The sequence below is a fragment of the Narcine bancroftii genome, chromosome 2, assembly GCF_036971445.1.
Source record: "Narcine bancroftii isolate sNarBan1 chromosome 2, sNarBan1.hap1, whole genome shotgun sequence".
Taxonomy (NCBI): domain Eukaryota; kingdom Metazoa; phylum Chordata; class Chondrichthyes; order Torpediniformes; family Narcinidae; genus Narcine; species Narcine bancroftii.
Window position 1 is genome coordinate 39297103 of NC_091470.1, and position 21409 is coordinate 39318511.

General features: G+C 40.9%; 1 protein-coding gene across 3 annotated transcripts in view; it reads right to left on the reverse strand.

Annotated features, from left to right (window-relative positions):
• mdga2a (MAM domain containing glycosylphosphatidylinositol anchor 2a) overlaps positions 1 to 21409 on the reverse strand; it is a 615537-nt gene that overhangs the window by 46994 nt on the left and 547134 nt on the right. For 2 of the 3 annotated variants that reach the window (XM_069916370.1, XM_069916371.1), the window contains exon 16: positions 2662 to 2820. In XM_069916370.1, coding sequence (XP_069772471.1) covers positions 2662 to 2820 — 159 coding nt within the window. Of the gene's footprint in view, positions 1 to 2661; positions 2821 to 21070; positions 21271 to 21409 lie in introns of those variants that run through there. The other variant, XM_069916372.1, reaches the window with a different exon arrangement.

Genomic DNA, 21409 nt, shown 5'->3' on the forward strand with positions numbered 1-21409 from the left:
TTGGTCTTTTCATGGACTATGACATCGGCTGCTCACCTTCTCTCCTGAGAATGCCATGAACTCAATCCGAGATATCTCGGACCTGGCATCAGGGAGGGAACGTACCATCCATGATACTCAATCTCTTCCTCAAAACCTCTTATCTGTCTCCCAAACTATGGAATCCTCCATAACTACAGCTCGCCTCTTCCCCTCCCATCCCTTCTCTGTTACAGAGACCTGATCTCCATGGCATCCCTGGTAGGTTATTTCCCCCCCGCCCCCGCCCCCATGGGATACTTGTTATTGAGGGCAATGGCCAGAGGGGTACTCTGCATTATCTGCCTGTTCCCTTTCCCTCTCTTGACTGATAACATCTACCATCCTCCACCTCCTTGATGTGATAGTGTCCCTGTAACTCCTGTCTATCACCCCCTCTGCCTCCTGAATGATCTGGAGTTCATCCAGCTCCAATTCCTTAACTCAGCTTGTTCAGAGCTGGAGCTGGATACACTTCACGCAACTTCCCTGACGAGCCACATTTTGCAAGAGGAGCATTCCCATGCCATTCCCACTGTCTATAACTAGATGAACAAAATATATCTAAAATTCCCTCCCCTGTGCCTACCTGCTAAATCCTTTTTGTTGCTCAAATAGATTGGGCCTTTTTGACTTCAATTCTGATTATTCCTTGCCTCTCACCTGCTCTTGCCCAAGTGAGAATTTTTCAACTTTCCTCATCATAACCGATTATGGTTATCTGTGGTCTGTACTCCACCCCCTTCCATTATTCCTCCCTTTCTTTTCCCAGCCTTTAATTTAGACACTTTCATTTTTCACTCATACATTGAGGGAGGGCTCAGGCCCTAAATGTCAGTAGTGCATCTTTACCTCCTATGGATGCTGTGAGACTATCTGAGTTCCAATGGGACAGTTTGCGTCTGAACTTCAAGAAGACTAATATCCTCACAGGAAGGTTTGTTAGTGCTTCTCTGGTGGGCTTAAACTAGATATGCAGGGGGAGGGGAACCCGAGTTCCGGAGCAGATAGAGGAGTGGAAGAACTCAGTGTTTTGATGACAATCACAGCATCTACAGGCTTTTTTGTTTCACTTCACTTGCCTCATGTTCTATTTTCTCCAGTTTTTTCTCCAACATGATATCCAATTTCCTTTCTCCCCTTTTGCCCACTTTAAAAGCGCACGTTTCTCTTTTCTCCAGACCTCCAAAATTTTAACTCCACTTCAGAACTGTCTATAACTCCTTTGTAGATCACAAATCATCTTCTTCTGGATCACTGATGTCTTCTAATTCCTCTCTTCAATGCCTACATCTTGCCCAATACACTGCCTGCCACTCACCATTTTCCACTGTGATGTCCCCCTGCCAGACTTCTTTAGTCAAGGGCTCCTTTCAACTTTGGTAAATTGGTTTCAACCAATGACTCACTTTGACTGCAATACCCAGCACATATACAACTGATGAAAAAATGTTGAACATTTAACAAAGTGCTATTTATTTTAGAAAAGTTATGCAGTATGCCACATGCCAAATATTTAAAGAAAACCATTTAAAATAATGAAAGTAGTTATCGTTGGCCGTTTTTCTGCGTGTAAGTGATTCCCATCTTAGGGAGATGTTGCATTTCTAGAAAATGTTTAATTTTTAAAAACATTTTGAAATTTAAATTAGACATACAGCACTGTAACAGGGCACTTCGGCTCCACGACTCCAAGCCACCCAAATGTAACTGCACCCCAGTTCGTTTTAAAGGGTGGGAGGAAACTGGAGCCTTGGGAGAAAACCCTCGCAGACACAGGGAGAACGAACAAACTCCTTACGGTGCACTGTCTACATAAGCTTCAAGAAATACAATTTGAAAAATATATTTGTGTTTATTTACTTACATTTTTCACATAAGTTTTGTAAGAGTGAAACTTTATTCCATATCCCAGATCTTTGTGCCTTGATTTGTGAATCTGTAAGGGTAAACTTCTATTACCCTATTTCAATACCCTGTCCCATTCACTAACTGACATGTCTGTCCATGGTTTCTTGCACTGCCAGACTGAAATCACCCGCAAATTGGAGGAACAACACTTCATCTTCTGTCTGGACACCTCTCAACTGGATGGTATTAACATCTTCCATTAAGCTCCATTCCCACCCTTTCTTCTTCCCCGTCACCTTTCTCACAGCCCCATCTCTCTCTATTTCCTTTTCACCTCTGTCTCTTTTCACCTTTCCTCTTATCATTTCCAATTATCATCTTCTGTTGGTTTGAATTCCTCCCCCAGCCAGTCATGCCTTTATTCTGACGCCTTCCTGTTCTTTGCTTATTTCTCAAAGAAGGGCTCAGGCCCAAGACATCTGTAATATATCTTTTCCTCTCATGGATGCTGAGAGATCGGCTGAATTGCTCCAGAATTTCTGTGTTTTTACTACAATTACAGTGTCTGCAAACTTTCATGTTTCACTGCCTTTATGCCAACCTCTATCATTAAACTATCCTGTCACATGGCATAATCGTTTTACATTGATCAAAAGAAACATTTCAAATACTCAGAAGGAAATATTGATTGACTATATAAATTGCATTGGGATGCTACTGCTTTTAATTTTATTGCTGGTCCTGTTCTTGCAATAAATTGAGTAAAGAGATGAGCATTGAAGTCACACTTACCTATGTGCTTTCCATACATGTTATAGTAGAAGCTGACACAGAAAGCGCTGTTTGTGGATCCATATGGATTTTTGGGCAGGGTACTGAAAATAGGACTCAGTAGTCGAGCTTTTTCACCTTCCTTTCGAGGGCGAGAAGTTTCTATGTACATGTAGTAACCTGCAGACATGAAAAAGGAGTAATTCAGATAACAAATAAACATTCAACAAAATCTTCTTGATGTTTCCTGATGTGACACCCACAATTTTTCTGATTCTATTCCAAATTTTGGTATTTTCCAAAGATGCCTTCATACGAATGATTAAAGACTGTTATCCAGTCTGGACCCTTAAGTTGTTATTTTAGAATGTTATTTTATCAAAGGGGTTGTCTTTAGTCCATACAAGGAGAGCATCCTTTGCAAGGAAATTGTTCTTACCATACTGTCTACAAAACACATGGACACTTAATCAATTTAACTTGACCTCTGAAAACATCTGGTGTGACTTGTGTGAACGTAATGTTTCGGGCTGAGTACTTCTGAATAAATCAGTGAAACAGCATCTTACTGTCAAGGCCACATTGTAAAGAAATAGTACACTTTAGGACAATTACACATTCTAATAGCATGTCTATTGTATTTTGTGTGAACTAAAATGTCTTGTTCTCTTCTGACAGGATCAGACATTTATGCTCTTATAGTCATTTAAAAACTACTGAAGGGAATGAAAATTATTTCATTGCTTGAAAATCAATGCTTGAATGAGGTATGAGTTTGCCCAAAGGTGATGAAATTTTTATTTGTTATTCAGTGTTAGTAATATATTGTCTCAAAATCCTTTCAGACCATCAGGGGCATTCTAACAATAGATTTGTAACTGCATCCACATGCATGGTGACAATGTTATTACACGACCTAGCTATTCTCAACAGAGCTGGACAGAGGTTGTCTGGTTGTATTAGCTTTGAAGTACAACATGAACCTCTATTTCATACCAAGATAATGAACTTCAAACAGATCAAAGCTATAAACGGACTCACTGTATAAGGAGCATACCCACTACAGCACTTCTATATTACCTATTTGTACTCAGAGTAAAGTACGTTTGGATTAAACATCAGAGTTACCCATTGTATCCTTTCATCCTAACCTGCCCTTGCATTGACTTTCAATAGTCACCTATTATTTGACAATTCACTGATTTAAACATACATACATACAGCATGGTAACAGCATGAGCCTGTGCCGCTCAATGACACCTGATTGACCTACACATCCGGTTCGTTTTTTTGAAGGGTGGGGAGAAACTGGAGCCCTTGGGGAAAACCCACGCAGACATGGGGAGAATGAACAAACTTAACAGAGTTTACGCTAACTGTGCCACCCCAACTAATAGTGACATCAGCTCAAAATTTCTCACTGGCATATCCAAAAATCTAGAGAGATAATGTAGACTTTGTGTAGGCTACTCTTCCTCAAATCTTATCCACTATGAGTCAACTTAAAAGAAAATGTTGCTCCTTTCATTTGTTTCATTTTTTTAGCCTTTTTGCGACTAAGATCAATCATGATTTCATTAAACAGTCGAGCCAATTCAGAGGCCCAAGCAGTCTTCTCCTACTCTTCTTCAAGTGTTCTCACAATCTCTCTCCCAGTATTTCAGTCCAAGGAAAAAGAAATGCAATCAGTTGATCTCTTTGCAGTCCTGGTGATATTGGAAATATCTGTCTTGTCTACTTATATTGCCCCTTGGCTACAATTTGTCCTCACTAGTTCTCATGAACCTGGTTCATCAAATAACTTAGATGAGCAACATTTACCCCAGAGACACAATTACAAATCCTTCAAAACTTATGTTAAAAAAAAAACACATGGAGGCAGAGTGTTAAGTGCAAAAAGTTTGGCGCTTCAAAACTGAATTAGGTGGGACAGAACACAATCATTAATGTAAGCATTAGCACCTGGCTTCATGAGAATTAATTAAAGAAAGCTCTTATTACATTGTATTTTGGCCAAGGAACAACTGAATTGTTCATACACGATTATGTCAAAGTGAACTAAAGCCTCGTTATTTCACAGTTATATATAAAAAAAAACCTCAAACTAAAATATAGAAAAAGTTGAGAAATCAAAGATTAAATACTCTTCTGAATAATCAAAAGTTTAAAATTAAAGGACATTTGGACAATTCAAAATAATTGAATTCCAAATGTAATTAGATAGCGTAGAAATGGATGGGCAGGAAATACATGTAACTGCAAAATGTGGGAATGAGTGGAACTGTGTGGCAACAGCAAGAAATAATTTTGATGCATTTGTACCCTGCACTTATGCAAGTGTCAGTTAAGTTCTCATTCTCAAACTTATACTCTATTGTGAGTCATATCTGCTGCACATGTGGGCTGCTCAAGGAATTTCAGCTCAGATTTAGAAAAAAGGCATAAGTGGGAATAGCCCACGGCCCTCGAAGCGTTGGTTCACTGTAGGGCAAAGTATTAAAAGGCAAATGTCAAAGGCCTTCAAGAAGGAAATTGCAATTATTATAGGTGATCTTAATATGATTACTGATTGCTCTAATCAAGTAGGTAAGGATACGATAAGAGAGGTTGTATCACGGGTCAATTTATAATAGAACGTACTATTTTAAATTTGTTCATGCGTAATGGGGAAAATTAATTTGAGATATTGTACTTGGAGATCCTCTGCAGAAAACTGGTAGAATTCTGGTTACTGTTTGAGGGCAAGCACCTTTGTCCAATAGCAGGGCCGTCAATTAAATATGAACAATTCACAGCAATGAAGGAAGAGCTCTCGACTGGATTGTGAAAAGAGACTAAAAGAATAGTCAATGGCTGAAACAGTTATTTTATGATTTATCCTAATCAGAAAGAGGGAGTCAATGAGAAAAATGAATCATTTTGGGTTAGAGATAGATAGAACATAACAGCACAGTAGAGGCCCTCTGGCCTGCAATGCTGTGCCGGCCTAAATATACCTACAAAAACAAAATTAAACCCTCTCTACCTCAAAATTCTTAAATTTCCTTTCATTCATGTGCTGCCTAAGCATCTCTTAAATGCCCTTATTGTTTCAGCCTCCACCATCACACCTGGCAATGTATTCCAGGCACCCACAACACTCTGTGTAAAATAAAAAGTAGTAATGATGTCTCCTCTAAACTTCCCCCCTTTCACTTTTCACAGATGTTCTCTGGTGTTTGCTATTCCTGCCATGGGGAAAAATGTGCTGCCTCTCTATCTTATCTATTGCTCTCAGAATCTTGTAGATATCTATTGTCACCTCTCAACTTTCTTCATTCCAAAGCAAAAAGCCCTACCTCGGCTAACCTTCCCTGATAAGATGTGTTTTTCAATCCAGGCAACATCTGGTAAATCTCCTCTGTACTCATTCCATAGCTTCCACATCCTTCCTGTAACGAGGTGACCAGAAACTGAACACAATATTCCAAGTGTGGTCTCAACAGAGATTTATAGTGCTGCATCATTACCTCAACATCCTGAACTAATGAAGCCCAACATACCACAGGCCTTCTTTACTATCCTATCAAATCGCAGGGCAACTTTGAGAGATGTATGGATTTTGACCCTAAGATCCCTCTGTTCTTTCACACTGTTAAGTATCTAACCACTAACCTTCAAGTTTGACCTTCCAAAATACATCACCTCACACTTATTCAGATTGAACTCCATCTGCTACTTTTCATCCCAACTCTGCAACCTGCCTATATCCTCCGACAACTTTCAACACTATCCACAACATTTCCAACCTTCGTATTATCTGCAAACATACTGATCCATTCTGCTACATCTTTGTCCAGGTCATTTATTTAAAAAAATCACAAGGATGAAGGGGTCCCAGAGCAGATTCCTGCAGAATCCATTAGTCATTGACCTCCAAGCAGAATACTTTCCATCCACTTCTTCTCTCTTCTCCTTCTACAGGTAAATCAATTCAAAATCTACATAGCCAAGGTTCCATGGAACCGATGCCTTCTGACTTTCTGAACAAGTCTCCCATGGTTGAAAAAAGGGCAAGGAAAATATCAAACTAAATACTAAAACATGTAAAGTGATGAAAGCTGGTGGTCGTCCAGACATCTGGGAATTTGCTGTGATGTTTTTCAGAGCTCAAATATAGATAATTTAAAGCTGTGTTTTTGTGTGTGAGGGCAAAACAATAGTGTATTCCTTGTTTAAATAAATGTCTAGAATTAAATAGATATTATTCAAAATAGACCACTGAGAGTTAAATATTTATCTCTGTGATTGAAATTCTTATTTGAGAGCAAAGCACACACTTATCTTTGGCAATGAGACTAACTTCATGAGCGTACAATGTCCTTCACCTGAAGCCTCCCTTTCATAGTGGTGAGGAACAGATATTATTGAGGGTTTCTATTTAAAATGAAATGCTGACAGTTTAAACTTCCATTCAGCCATAATCACAGAATACAGGAAGGTGGAATTGTTGCTGTTGCATTTACAAACAGACCAATAAAATGAACCACAGCAGAATCAGAGAGATTAAAGATTCCTGAAGACTTCTTTTATGATATTATACAGTTGCTGATTATAAAGCACCAATTTATTTTGATCTTGTGCAGAGAAATATCTGGATCTATTGCTAACTGTAGAAACAATTCATCAACATTAAAACTGCTTACATGCGGTTGAAGTACACGCCAGAGGAAGCTGCGGCCAAGTTGCACCACACTCTGTTCTCATTATATCTTGAAAGCTATGACCTGCTCCACTCACTAAGGAACAAAGGAACAAAGGGATAGGGCCAAACACTTCAGCAGGTGCAGATCTGAGCCCGATTTTTAAGAGGTAATCTAAAAATTCAAGGAATTTTGATGGGCAAACATTCTGTTCTGAGGAGATAGAAAATGCTTGGAACATTTTATACCCATGTTTCTACTTTGTACACCCTTTGCAGGAAATTCAGCAAGTAAAAAGTGCATATAGGGTGGGATTTACTATGTATATGATTGTTTCAGATGAAATTCTTTTTCTTCAGAACCTGAGTCAAACTGATAAATACAACTCACCCAAACCTCATGAGTTCCTCATGAGTGCCAGCTATAGTGCAATTACCAAGCCACCGAAATGGTGACTAATCTAATCATAGAGAAAACAGTATGAAAAGAGGCTATTAAGCCCACCACATCCGTACTAGTCCCATCACCTAGCACTTGGCCTGTACCCTTCAATGCTGAACCATCAAGTCCTCACCTAAAGCTATCTTAATGGCTGTTTCAACCATTCTCTTGTACAGTGCATTCTAAGCACTCATCAATCTCTAGTTCAAGTTTATTTATCATTTGATTGTACAAGTATAACCCAATGAAACAGCCTTCTCCGGTCTTCGGTGTAACACACTGCAAACACACATGCAGATATAACTCACATAGACAAACAATATATGCACAGAACATATACACAAACATTAAAATAAACATTATTGTAAATAAATAGTTGATTAACAGATGGTTTATATGATCAGTTTTTTCAGTAATTCAGGAATCTCACTGCCCTTGGGTTGAAGCTGTTTCTCAGCCTGCTGGCTCTGATACTCCTCTTTCACCTTCCTGGCAGGGGTAGCTGAAAGATGCTGTGCGGGGTGGTAGGGGTCCTCAACAATTTTGCGTAGCCTCTTTAAAAAAACAATCCCAGTAAATCCCATTGATAGGAGGGGGTGGGGGAGACTCTAGTGATCCTTTTTGCTGTTCTTATGGTCCTGTGGATTGACCTCCGATCTGATGCACTACTACAGCAACCTATATACCACACTGAGATGCAGATGGCCAGGATGCTCTCAATAGAGCTCGTGTAGAAAGTTGACAAGACAGTGGACATTAGTCTTATCTGCCTTCTCAGGAAGTGAAGTTGTTGTTATACCTTGCTTACAAATGAAGAGATGTTGTGTCCAGGACAGGTCACTTCTTCAGTCGATTCCAAGGAACTTGGTGCCCTCTCCTCTCTCCACTACCGAGCTATTTTAATGTGTAATGGAGGGTGGTCGACCATGATCCTCCTGAAGTCCATAGTCATCTACTTCATCTTGTCCACATTAAGACTCATTCTTGCACCATATCAATAGATTTTCCATCTCTTCTTTGTAGTGTAACTCATCGTTGTTGCTGATGAGGCCAGCTACTGTTGTGTCATCTGCAAACTTGAGGACACTGTTCGAGCTGGATCTAGCGATGCCATTGTGGGTCAATAGGGTGAACAGGAGTGGACTGACCCCACAGCCCTGAGGTGTGTCTTTGCTCAGTGTGAATGATGCTCGATGTTCTGCTGCCAACTGTGATATTTTCATTAGGAAGTCCAGAATCCAGATTCAGAGAGTTGAGTTGAGTCCCAGTGAGAACAGCTTCTTCACCAGGTTCTATGGCATGATCGTATTAAATGCCGAGCTGAAGTCGATGAACAGCAGCCTGGCATATGAGGATTTATTCTTTCTTATTCTCAATCTATTGTTTGTTTTCAACACCACTGACAAGGGGAAACGTTTGCTGCCCTCTGCCAGATTTATACTCCAAATTTTATGTGCCTGAAGCACATCCCCTCTTCACCTCCTCTGCTCCAGGCAGAACAGACCGAGCTTCTCCAGTCTCTCCTTGTAACTGTCAAAACACAGATGATAGAGGAAGTCATTTGGTCTCACAGCATCAATAGGAGGTAAAGATATATTACCGATGTTTCAGCCCTGAGCCACTCCTCAAGGTATGAGTCAAGGTATGCACCATATTGATGGCTTCAAAGCCCTTTGTTAAATAAATTATTAAAACAAAACAGTGTCAGCAGACTTTTATGTTTCTCTCCTTGTAACTGAACTGCTGTATCCCAAACAGCATCATGTACACCTCTGCATCCCTTTTTTTTGCACCTCACAGATGATCTCTTCCATGTCATCTCTGACCCCCAACAATCCTGAGCTTTAATATGTTCATGGAGCCATATTGTAATGGCATCTCCCACCACAAACTCCATCGCATTTAAACTGTGATCTTTTAAACTAAGAATGCAAGGTTAGGGAGGATAAAGTTCAGTTATTTCATATTTCCCATGTCAGAAACATTTTACATTTGTTGCCCCTGAGCAGGAAATATTTCACCCTTCACAGACTTGGGTACAAAAGCTATTTAAAGATACAAAAGCTTCTACATACCACAAGCTTGTAATTGAGTCAGTAATTTTTATAGGACTGTACCAGCCTTTAGCTGTTGGTTAGCAGCCTTTGATAATGTTTGATACTGGCACATCTTCATTTTAAACACTGGCCTGTAGCAATTATTAATATTGTATGTTCAAGAGAGAAATTCCACATTTACATTGCCACAAACATATGAATGGAAGCTATTATAGATTTCATAACTGCATTTACAGTACTGTATACCAGGCAGTCCCCAGGTTAAAAATGAGTTCCGTTGCCTAGGTCTGTCTTTGACTTGAATTTTTTGTATTCAAGTTCGAAGAAGTAACTACAGTCCTTATTTAATGTCAGCTAGTCAAATGTTTTTCTTAGTAAATAGTATATATTTTACCTTTCTATGCATGTAAACCACTTCCCAATACACTAAAACATCTTAAACATAATAATGCAATATGTAATAATACAAAATTGATTGTATGTAATAGTAAAAGCAACTACATATGGTCAAAAGGTCTTGAAGTATTAACTATTACTCCCTTAATTGTTTAGCCTGACTGCTTTATACATTGTAGTTAAACTGACAGCAGGAATGGTGTTTGCTGACTCTAAGCGGTTTTTGTCTTCCTCCTCCTCCCCTCCCTCTCGCTCAAGCTGGTGTGGGAACTGGTGATGAAGTCAGCGTGGGCGCCGGATGGTGTTGGTTGGGACCGGGACCCGTGTAGACAGAGGCATCGGGGGCTATGGTATGTTTGCAGTCGGGGTCACTGGCGGAGGTGACAGTTGCTCCAGCACCTGGTTGGCAGGGACGGGGGCTTAGCGATGAAGGTGTTGGAAGCACAAGTCTGTGAGCAGCAGGGACCAGGATGCAAATGTACATTGGAGACATCAGGAGCTCCATCTGCGGGTATCCTGGGCTGAGGTGGATACCCACATCAGAAACGTTGAGAGATACAGCCTGTGGGAGGCTGGGGACAAGATGGAAACTCATTTCTGGAGGTGGGGTCTGGGAAGTCGGTGATATTTGTACTCTCAATTTAGTTAATATTCAGTTGAGACAAAATGATTAAATTCTGAAGAAATGGGATTTTTCAAGCACTGCCTCAGATTGCTTACTGTTTAAGACAAATAATTTAATTAAAATTAGACTCAACCACACTCAAACCAGAAGTTGACATCATTCTACTTCTGGTTGGCTTGCTGGTTTGTAACTATGGGTTATTCATAAATCAGATGTCTTCAACCCAGGGATTGCCTGTAATGTTATTTTCCCAGGAGTTACTTTTATTTAAATTTACATTTTCTAAATCATGTTTCCATGAGCAAACACAATTTTGCAAAGCCACATACTGGAGCACATCAAAATAGGAACCAGAAATAATAAATATTTGCAGTAAATTTTGCATCCACCTATAATAGTTTTACTCAATAGGAAGATGGGGGCATTAAAGTAAAGCATCAGTGAACACGTTATGTAATTAGCGGTCCATCCAAAAGTCCGGTGTTTGGGTAATTAACAGTGATGGGATAAGGTCGGTTAGTGCAATGCCTTTACAGTGCTAGCGATCGGGAGTGGAGCTGGGTTAGAATTCCGCACTGTCTGTAAGGAGTTTGAACTTTTTTCCGTGTCTGCGTGGGTCTTCTCCGGGGACTCCAGTTTCCCTATACCCTTCAAAAATGTACCAGGGTGTAGATTAATGGGATGAAATTTGGGCTGCCCAGACTCATAGGGCCAAATTGGCCTATTACAGTACTGTACATCTAATTTAAGAAAGAGATATGATGAAGATTAAAAGAGAGCAGCATGGTTAGCGGAACATTTAGCACAATGCCCCAGGTTTGAATCCGGCGCTGTCTGTAATGAGTTTGCATTTTTCTCCATATCTGTGTAGGTGTCCTCCAGGTGCTCTGGCAGCTCCTCAATGACAAGCCTGATGAACTCACTTCATATTCATCGTCAACTGGGTGGAAATAACATGACCAGTTTTCATGCGCTGAGGATCACTTCCTTCATCAATGTCAAAATCCTTGGACTATCTCCTGGCCATTTCATTTCTTGTGGTAGGGTTAGCCTTGTGCTAACCCCCAGGAAAGGCCACAGTGGAGAAAGAGCAGCACTGTTACTTTGCCACTCATCTGGGAGGCAGAAGAGTTTCAAACTGTTTTCAATTTTATTAAAAGTTTAAAAAATAGAGCCAAACTTTGCCTCCATTTGTTTGCACAAATTATATTCACCTTGTTGACTGATACTTCAGGGAAATGAATTACATGAACAATGCTAACCAAATTCAGTTCTTCTCCTGCACATTCACTTCAGCCCCACCACAATCCCATCTCCAAGGCTAAACTCTTGGCCTGACAAAGGGCAGGTCTTGCTGGGACAGGGGTCTCCTGCCGTTTTGTTACCCAATTGTACTTAAAAGTCTCATGGAACCAAACAATAATGAACAGGCCCAACTCAACCAGGCTAACCAAGTTGATATTCTGGGTGAGTCCTCATCCCATCTATATAATCTGTCCAAATATCTTTTGAACATTATAATTGTACCCACTCATACAGCTTCCCTGGCAACTCATTTCTGTTTATGGACCACACTCTGAGTGAAAATAGGTGTTCTTCAGTCCCCTTTAAATCTCTTCCCCTCCATCTAAACCTATGCCTCTCATTCTAGAATCATCTACCCTGGGAAAAGGATGAACATTAATTTTATCCATGCCCCTCATGATGCTATATACCTCCATAAGGTATATAACTGTGCTCCAGGGACTAAGGACTCAGCTTTCAAGTTAAAATTAAAGTCTCAAGTCCTGGTAACATCCTGACAATCTCTTCTGCACCACTTCTAATTGGATGGTTACTATGTCGCAGTAAAAGCCAGAAAATGTCATCACTTGGAGTCTTGTGATGAGTAACTCAGTGAGGATAACCTAAGCTGTTGAACTTTTCTTCATTTGTCAACCTTTGTCTCTCAGGTACCAACTTTGCAAACATTCTCTGCACTGACTCTTGTGTGAGGATATTATTCCTTGTGCATGGAGACCAAAACCTCAGTTGTAGTGAAGTTACACCAAAAGTTCTCTATTTTTATACTTCATACCTATTTCAATAAAAATCAATTAGACTTCCTAATTACAAGCTGGTTCTACACACACACACACACACACACACACCTTTGTTCATTCCAATTAATATTCTTTCTTCTCAGGTGGATAGCCTCCTGCTTCCCTACATTATACTCCAATGTTCTATCTATATCCTTTTGCAGACTCTGAGTGTTCTCACAACTTGCTAATTCACCTATCTTGTATCAACAGCAATGTGGAGTTAGGGCTCTCAGTCCCTTTGACAATTAATCGCAAGAGTCTATAAATTGCTGAATTAGGATCCTATGGAACTACACAAGTTATTGCCAATAGAAAGTTTTATTCCTATTCTCTTTATACTGAGTTAAGTATTCCCCTTTGTGTTCCAACCCCACTGTGCTCTTTTCCTGCACACTAAACTTGTTGAAGGCCTCTTGGAAAGCCAAATGCACCAGACCTATTTGGTCCTCTTTCCCACCTTGTTTGTTACATCCTCAAAGTTTGGCAAACTCAATTTCCTACTCATAAAACCACCATGGTCTCTATTCAGCCCGTGAAGTCCGCAACAGTATTAAATGACGCACAAAGATGACGAGGGTTCTACAATTAAAATCCAACCTTAACTGCAACTAAACTGAGCCCAAAGTATTGCATTTTTTTTCAAAGTTGACCTGATCAAAAATGTAAGGAGGAAAACACGAAAGTCTGCAGGCACCATGGTTGAAGTAAAAACACTACACTGGAGAAAGTCAGGAGATTGAACAGTGTCCTTTATAGAGCAAAGATAAATATACATAACCAACATTTTGAGCTTGAAGCCTTCATCAAGGGATGAACAAAATGTGGGCAGGTGTCTGAATTAAATAATGGGTGGGGCAGGGGGAGAAGCACAGTCCCAAAGGTGGATAAGAGAGAGAGGGCACACCAGAAAACAGGGGGACAGAAATGGCTCTGTGAATAGAGAGGGAAGGGGGTGGAGACATGAAGGAAAGAAGACAGAGGGGCAGGAAAGAGAGTGAGAATGAAGAATAGCTGGCAGAAACCAAAGAGGTCTATGTTAATGCCATCTGGCTAGAGAGTGCCCAGATGGAAAATTAGGTGTTGGTCCTACAATTTATGGGTGGTTTAGTTTTGACAAGTCATGGACAGTCATGTCAGTGTGAGAGTGTGGCTCAGTATTGAAATGATTGGCCACTTGGAGATCATTATCACTGATGCAGATAAAGCGAAGATGCTCAGTGAACCGATCTCCCAGTCAGCGTCCAGCCTCTCCAATGTAGCTGGATTGGGACAGATTTAGTTGAGTAGTTGGGTTTAAATGTAATGACAAGATCAATAGTTCAACCCATCAATATATAGATTTAAAATATCCCATGATAACTGCAGTTACCTTCAAATATGTCCTTTATGTTCTGATCGATTAAGAGGTCACATTTAGGGGTCTGATGGACTATTCCCACTTGTGACTTCCTTCCATTCATTCAATTTGACTTCAATCCAAACCAATCCCACTTCATTATCCACTGCCTTTATACACCACTCAGCACTGTTTTGATAATCTTCCTTTAATACAGCTCAACTCTAGTCTTTTCTATTTCTTTTCTTTGGCTTGGCTTCGCGGACGAAGATTTATGGAGGGGGTAAAAAAGTCCACGTCAGCTGCAGGCTCGTTTGTGGCTGACCAGTCCGATGCGGGACAGGCAGACACGATTGCAGCAGTTGCAAGGGAAAATTGGTTGGTTGGGGTTGGGTGTTGGGTTTTTCCTCCTTTGCCTTTTGTCTTCTCTTGCATTTACAACACTTCCTTAATTTAATATCATGTCAAGTGAACAATTCCACTCTTCCAGAAGAGCAGGTAGCATCACTAATGCGCCCTCCCTTGTTTGATATTTGAGACACCCAAATATTTATTTCAAAACTGTCCCTTTACAAAGATGACATTTTCAATGCTTAGCCAACAATCAAACCCTGTGCTTTTCTCATCTCACCAAATCTCCCCTTGCTTCAAGAGTGGTTATTATCTTAGTACCAAGGCACACAGTTCATCTTATTAAACACCTTCAGCTCATAAAATATGACCAAATTTAACACCAGTGGCTAATCTCACATTTCACTCCCTTCCTGCTCAATTTCTTAATCAGTTAACTTTGAAACCTAACTCTGATCACTATTTATGGCTATCATAAACACAGATACAAAATCGGATTCCAGAGATATTAAGGTTGTCCTTCAGCTGCCTGGGCCTTATGCTGTGGAACAGCCTCCTCAAAATTTTCCAATTCTCCACCTCCCCTGTTTAGGAGTTAACTGAAGGCAGACATCTCTTCAATCAGGCTTCAGGATGTCCACTCTAACATTTTCTTTTGTTAATTGGTCCTGTAAAGAAGCGCTCTGGCAATGATTCTTTTTAATTTTGTCTGAGCAGGTAATTTCTTTAGTTTGGAAACATTTTATGAAAGCCTATGGAAAGTGATGAAAGACACTGCTGCCTAACCATTGGTCATCAAATCTGTTACATCATCTCAAAATTAGACGCAGTGCAACACGGCATGCAAGCAGACCCTTTGGCCTCAGCCATGATTCAAATGGCAGAGCACACTCATGGGCTGAATGACCCAATTCTGCTCCTATGTAGTATGGTCTAAGCCCATGCCAACTATTTATATATTAATTCTATTTTTATTGTAACAAACATTTCCCAATCTATTTCTAAGATGGAATTGGTGCATTTTATCTAGAGAAGTGCTAATAAACTTGGCACTGCTTTGGTGATTTTATAGAAACATAAAATTATGAAGGGAATCGATAAGATAGAAGCAGGGAGGTTGTTTTCACTGGCAGGTGAGAATTGAAGTTGGGGAAATAAGATTATTCCTTGTGCATGGAGACCAAAATAGGAATAAGGTTGAAAGGAAACAGATTTAAAGCAAATGAGGAGGAACTACTTCTCCCGGAGATACTTAAATACCGCAGCCTCCATCGTCTCTGTGATCCGGATCACGTCCTCTAGATTTTCTCCCCCGTGCTCTAGCAGGCGCTGCCTCACCTCATTCGATCGAACCCCGGCCACACAGGCATCCTGAATGAGATCGTCTGTGGTCTCCTCAGCAGTTCTGTCTGTGCAGGCAGTCCCTGCCCATTGCCCTTAGTGCTTTAATATAAGCTCTACAGGACTCCCCGGGCTGTTGCCTCTTTGTAGCAAGTTTGTACTGAGCATAGACCCTGTTCACCGGTCGCTCATAGAGCCCTTTTAGCACTTTCATGGCTGCAGCATAAGTGGTCGCATCCTGGACACTCTGGTAGACTCTCGGGGACACCATAGTCATCAATATTAGTAGTCAATGGCTGTCCTCTATCACAGCAGGATCAGAGAGCTGTAAGTATGTTTCAAAGCATCTCACCCAGTGCTTAAAGTCATTCGAGGCTGTAGCTGACTGTGGGTCGATGTCGAGGCTTTTCAGCCATAGAATACGCTCCATCCCTTCAAAACTTTTTAGTTAATAAAATTGTAGAGCGTGTCGAAAGAACCAAAGACTTGTTGATTTAAACCAGGGCTTTTATTAACTAAAAGACTGGAGCATATCATGTAGGTTGACCAGTCTGGCTTGGAGCAACCCTTTAAGACCTGCCAGTAGGTCTCAGCCAATCACAGTCATCCTACACTACCATCTATACATATACACATCGGTGATAGAATCTGTACTATCACAACGGTAAAAGCACCAAGATTCGGAACTGGTGTCGTTGCTTGATGTGGGTGCTGCAGGTTTAGCTGATGGGGTGCAGTGTGGTAGTGTCTTCGGCCATGATGCAGCACTAATTCTGACACTGACCCTTCTGTTTCATTTGGCGTATCACTAAACGTCTACGTGAGCGGCCATTTTTTGTGTGGGTTGGAGAAATTCTCGTTTGCTAGTAGTGGGCGGATAACCTCTGGCATCTGTTCTAAAAAGAGCAGTTCAAAGAGTAGACATGGCTTATGGCCGTCTGCTAGTGCCAGCATGTCACTCATTAGGGCTGACAGCACTCGGTCACCTAGGCTGTCCATCCGAGGCAACAGCACAGCCTGTACATGGTGTGAGACGCCAAATGTGCCGACTAACAAGGGCCTTGAGAGCCCCATACCTGCCAGCTTCCGAAGACTGCTGTAGAAAGTCCATTACATGGCCTGCCATTTCCTGGTCGAGCACAGGAAATATTCCCACAACATGATAATATTGCGTCTCATCTGAGACAATGTTCCTGACCTGGAAATGGGCTTCTGCTTGGACGATGGGCTGAGCGGTGCAGAAAGTCGGCAGTTTCAGCGAAACTGCGTTTTGAAAAGTTGAGTTGTTCGCATTGTCCATGCTGCTGAAGTTGTTTGCATTGGGTCCAAATGCCATTGCACTGTCAGGGTCACTAATATGGCTGCTAAGCAACTAAACCAAAAGGAACACGCTGAGTCTTGCTGAGTTCTGGAGTAACTACCCTAGTGGTTTGAAATGGTGTGCTTCAAAAGGCCCAGCCGGCTCCAGAGTCCTCAGCACCCCAGCGGGGCAGAAATGACATCAACTTATGGGCCTTGGCTTTGCCCTGCACTGAGCATCTCCATGGATGCTGCTGTCTGCGTACTTACCCACAGATGCTGGCGCTGGTTCACTTGTTGTGCAGGTGAGCCGCTACAAGAGATTAGATCTTTCTGTTTCCACCAAGACCAATCATAAACACTCCCTCAACCTCCCTTTCCAAACAGTATCCCTAAACCCAACCACCCATCCTGCTTTCTTTCCCACATTCCTCATTCCCCTCAACAGGCAAGCTGTTGGTGACTCAAAGCAGTCAAGAGTCTCACACCAGGTGGCAGACTGCTGGAGACTGGCTTGACACTGGTTGAAGAGGTACTAGGTATTGGAACTGGGATGCTGAAGATATTGATGTGTTCCTAATCATTTTGGAGGTTCCGATCTGGAGGTTGGGCTGCAGATGGTGTGGCTGTGGAGGCTTCAGGAGTGCTGGAGATGAATTCATGGACACTCGGTGACTCTTGGGGGAGGGGAAAAGTCTCTTTCGCTTTTCTTTCTCTGACTGTAAGAAGCGCTTCAGGCAATTTCTACTGATAGTGAATCTGTCTTCCAGCAGCAGACAAAAGCAATTTTGTCTAATATGACACGGTTTTATTACACAACAATAAATCGAATCTTGATCATACTTCTTCAAACATTCAGAAAACCCAGTGAAACCACCTCTAAACAATTAAACTGAAGGATTTACAGCCATTTCTTCTGTATTTATTATATTGGCTACGCACGGAATAGTCCAAATAATGTTGAAATATTGAAGACGTAGTTATGTTTCACAATTTTTTCTCCTGCTTAAATGTGCCTAAACATTTGGTTTTTTCCAGCCCTTGCAGACTCCAGAATATGGACTCAGTGAGAACACCTATCACCTACACTTCCAAAAATAAAGATCCCGTTTCACCCTTCCCCACCTCATTCAAAATTCTAATTATAAACATTGATTTATTTCCATATTTGCATCTTCCGAAGTCCCCACTGTCAGCCCCATCCTACCAGCTAGAGAATCCCCATACTGTTCTCCTCTTCAGTTTGAAACCTTGAATCCAAAGCATTGAGTTATTCCTAAGATATTGCTGGGTTTTCCATATGTTTGATGATGGATTCCTGTAAAGAAGAAATACCCAAGGAACATTTTTTAAATGGAATGAATTACTTCTACATGAATTAAAAGGATATTGGAGAATTTGCAAATCCTTACTGCTGACCATCATATCAGACAACAACCAGTGACTGATTGTATAACAGTATAAGGGAATTAGGGGTTACAGAGAGAAGGCAGGAACGGGGTACTGAACTTTAAGATCAGCCATAATCTCATTGAATAGCGGAGCAGGCTCGAAGGGATGAATGACCTACTCCTGCTCCTATCTTCTATATTTCTATGTTCATTTCTCTCTCCCTGGGCAATAACTACTGAGGTAAAAGTTTGAAATAAACAGTCTTAGAGATCAGTGAAGAAAGATATTATGGAGTAAACAAATTCATGCAAATCCACAATGTCAGGAGATTCTCAGCAGTTGAGATCCCTGGACACTAGTCTGAAACATGCTTCAGCTAATCAGATTTCTGGGTCAGGAAACAAAACAACCATATATGTAGCTTCAGTACTGCTTGAACAGGGGAAGGGGTAGGGAACCTACTGCTATCCAAAGGTACCCAGTGACGTGAATGAATAGTTCCCTCAAATTGTCAAGAGTTCTATAACATTAGAATCCATTACTCAGAAAATGATCTGCAAAAAATTGGCATCAGACAATAAGCTTGTGGACACCTCTTTCACTGGAAGGTAACACAGCTATATCAAGTATACTCATGCCATTCAGATGTTCTTGGTGTTAGAAATTATAAAGGAGGGACTGATATATTTTTAGGTAGATGGTATTAGCATGTTCGACACCATCTTGTAATGGAGAGAAAGAGGCAGTTGCAAGAATTTTTATCTTTATGTAATGCCCCCGTTCCCTTTCAGATCCTGGAATTTTGGATCTCATCTTTTTTTCTCCCAATAATACCTACTTTTCACATAAACCTGTTCTTCAAAAGCTGTGATATTAATGGAATTGCCTCTGCAACATCCCCGAGTGCTTCTATCAGTTTACAAAACCAGATGCTTTTGAATTTATCAAGGCTTATTAGAGAACTTGTTATTTTTCCTATGCTTTTATCATAGAAATAATTATGCAAGCATTAGTGTGATTACTTACACCAAGCCAGCATTAAATTATGTTGTTTTTGGTTATATTTCACCCATGAGCGTTAGAGAACAACAAGTAATTTTCTGTAAATTTACTCACTGATATTCATTAATTCTGAAAGCGCACACAAGGGGCAAAGTGTGTTAATGAGCATAATGGAGAGAACAATCTTTTCTTATTACACACTCTGTTCAAAGTCTTGCCTTGCTGTGTTAGATGACCAGAGTGATTTTAAATTGGGATTCACTCTACCGGATTAGTTCAGCTTTGATTTATTGATTCAAACTGCAGATCTGACAAGCAGAGATTGAAAATCTTTCCATCATGGTGTATACATATTACATTATTTGCCTAAAGTAGCTAGTTTTACTTTCACAATAGTAGCTGTTTGTACTATCTACAGAAGCACTGCAACGACTCACTGAAGCTCCTTAGACAGTGTCTTGTAAACCTACTCCCTCCATCATTGAGAAAGTCATGGGCAGAAAAAGCATGGGAATACCACCACCTAGAAGTCGCTAGTTCATTCACAAGCCATTCTAACTTGGAAATGTATTGTCTTTCCTTCACCATGACCGGGTCAAGATCCTGGAACATCCTTACCAACAGCACTATGGGTTTACATCCAACTCCAGGTCTATAGTGGTTCAAGAAGACAGCTCACCACCTCCTCAAGGGCAATTAGGGATGGGCAATTAATTGATGACTCAGCCTGTGAAGCATGTTTGCAGGGCTTCCCACTCAGAGGTATTGGTGTCCCCCCTCGCAGGCTGCGATGCAGCCAGTCAGCACACTTTCCACTGCACATATGTAGAAGTTTGAAAATTCTTGAGAGAGAGGATGTGGTGACATGCTTTTTTTCACAATGACATTCGTGTGTGCGTCAAGGAAAAGTTCTGAGATTGTGATTTTAAATTTAAATTTAGACATACAGCATGGTAACCATGCTGCCTAATTTACACCCAATTAACCTATACCCCAGAACGTTTTGAACAGTGGGACCAGGGTCAGCAAGGCACAAGACATTTGTGAGAGGGCACTTGCATGGAGAGCTGTTCTCCTCAGAGGATATGCGGAGTCAATTCACCATGATGTGGATTGGAGAACTTCAATTTTGGGGAAGTAGTCAAGAGTTTCTTGATGTCAGTGGTCGGAAAATTCCTGGAGGGGATTCCAAGGGACAGGATTTACTCATATTTGGACATATTTGGAAGGTTTTCAGCATAGATTTACATATGGGAGATCATGTCTCACAAATCTGACAGAATTTTTCAAAGAGATAACCAAAAGGGTTGACGAGGGCAGAGTAGTTGGCATTGTATATATGGACTTTAGCAAGACCTTTGACAAGATCCAACAAGGAAGGTTCACTCACATAGGATCCAAGGTGAGCTGACCCATTGGTTTCATTACTGGCGAAGTGGAAGTAAGTAGAAGGTTGTACTGGAAGGATGTTTTTCTGATTGGAGGCCTGTTACCAATGGTGTGCTGCAGTGGATGGTATTGGTCCACTGCTGTTTGTCATCTATATTAATGTTCTCGATGACAATGCAGGTCATTTGATTATCTAAAGTTGTGGATGACATCAAAATTGATGGTGTAGTGGACTCTGAGGAAAGAAATCAAAGTTTACAACAGGATTTAGATGAGTTAGGTAGAAGGGCCAAGGAATGACAAACTAAATTTAATGAATTCTACTGGCATATGCAAGACTTTGGACTTTGGTAAGTCAAACTTTATAAGTGGGA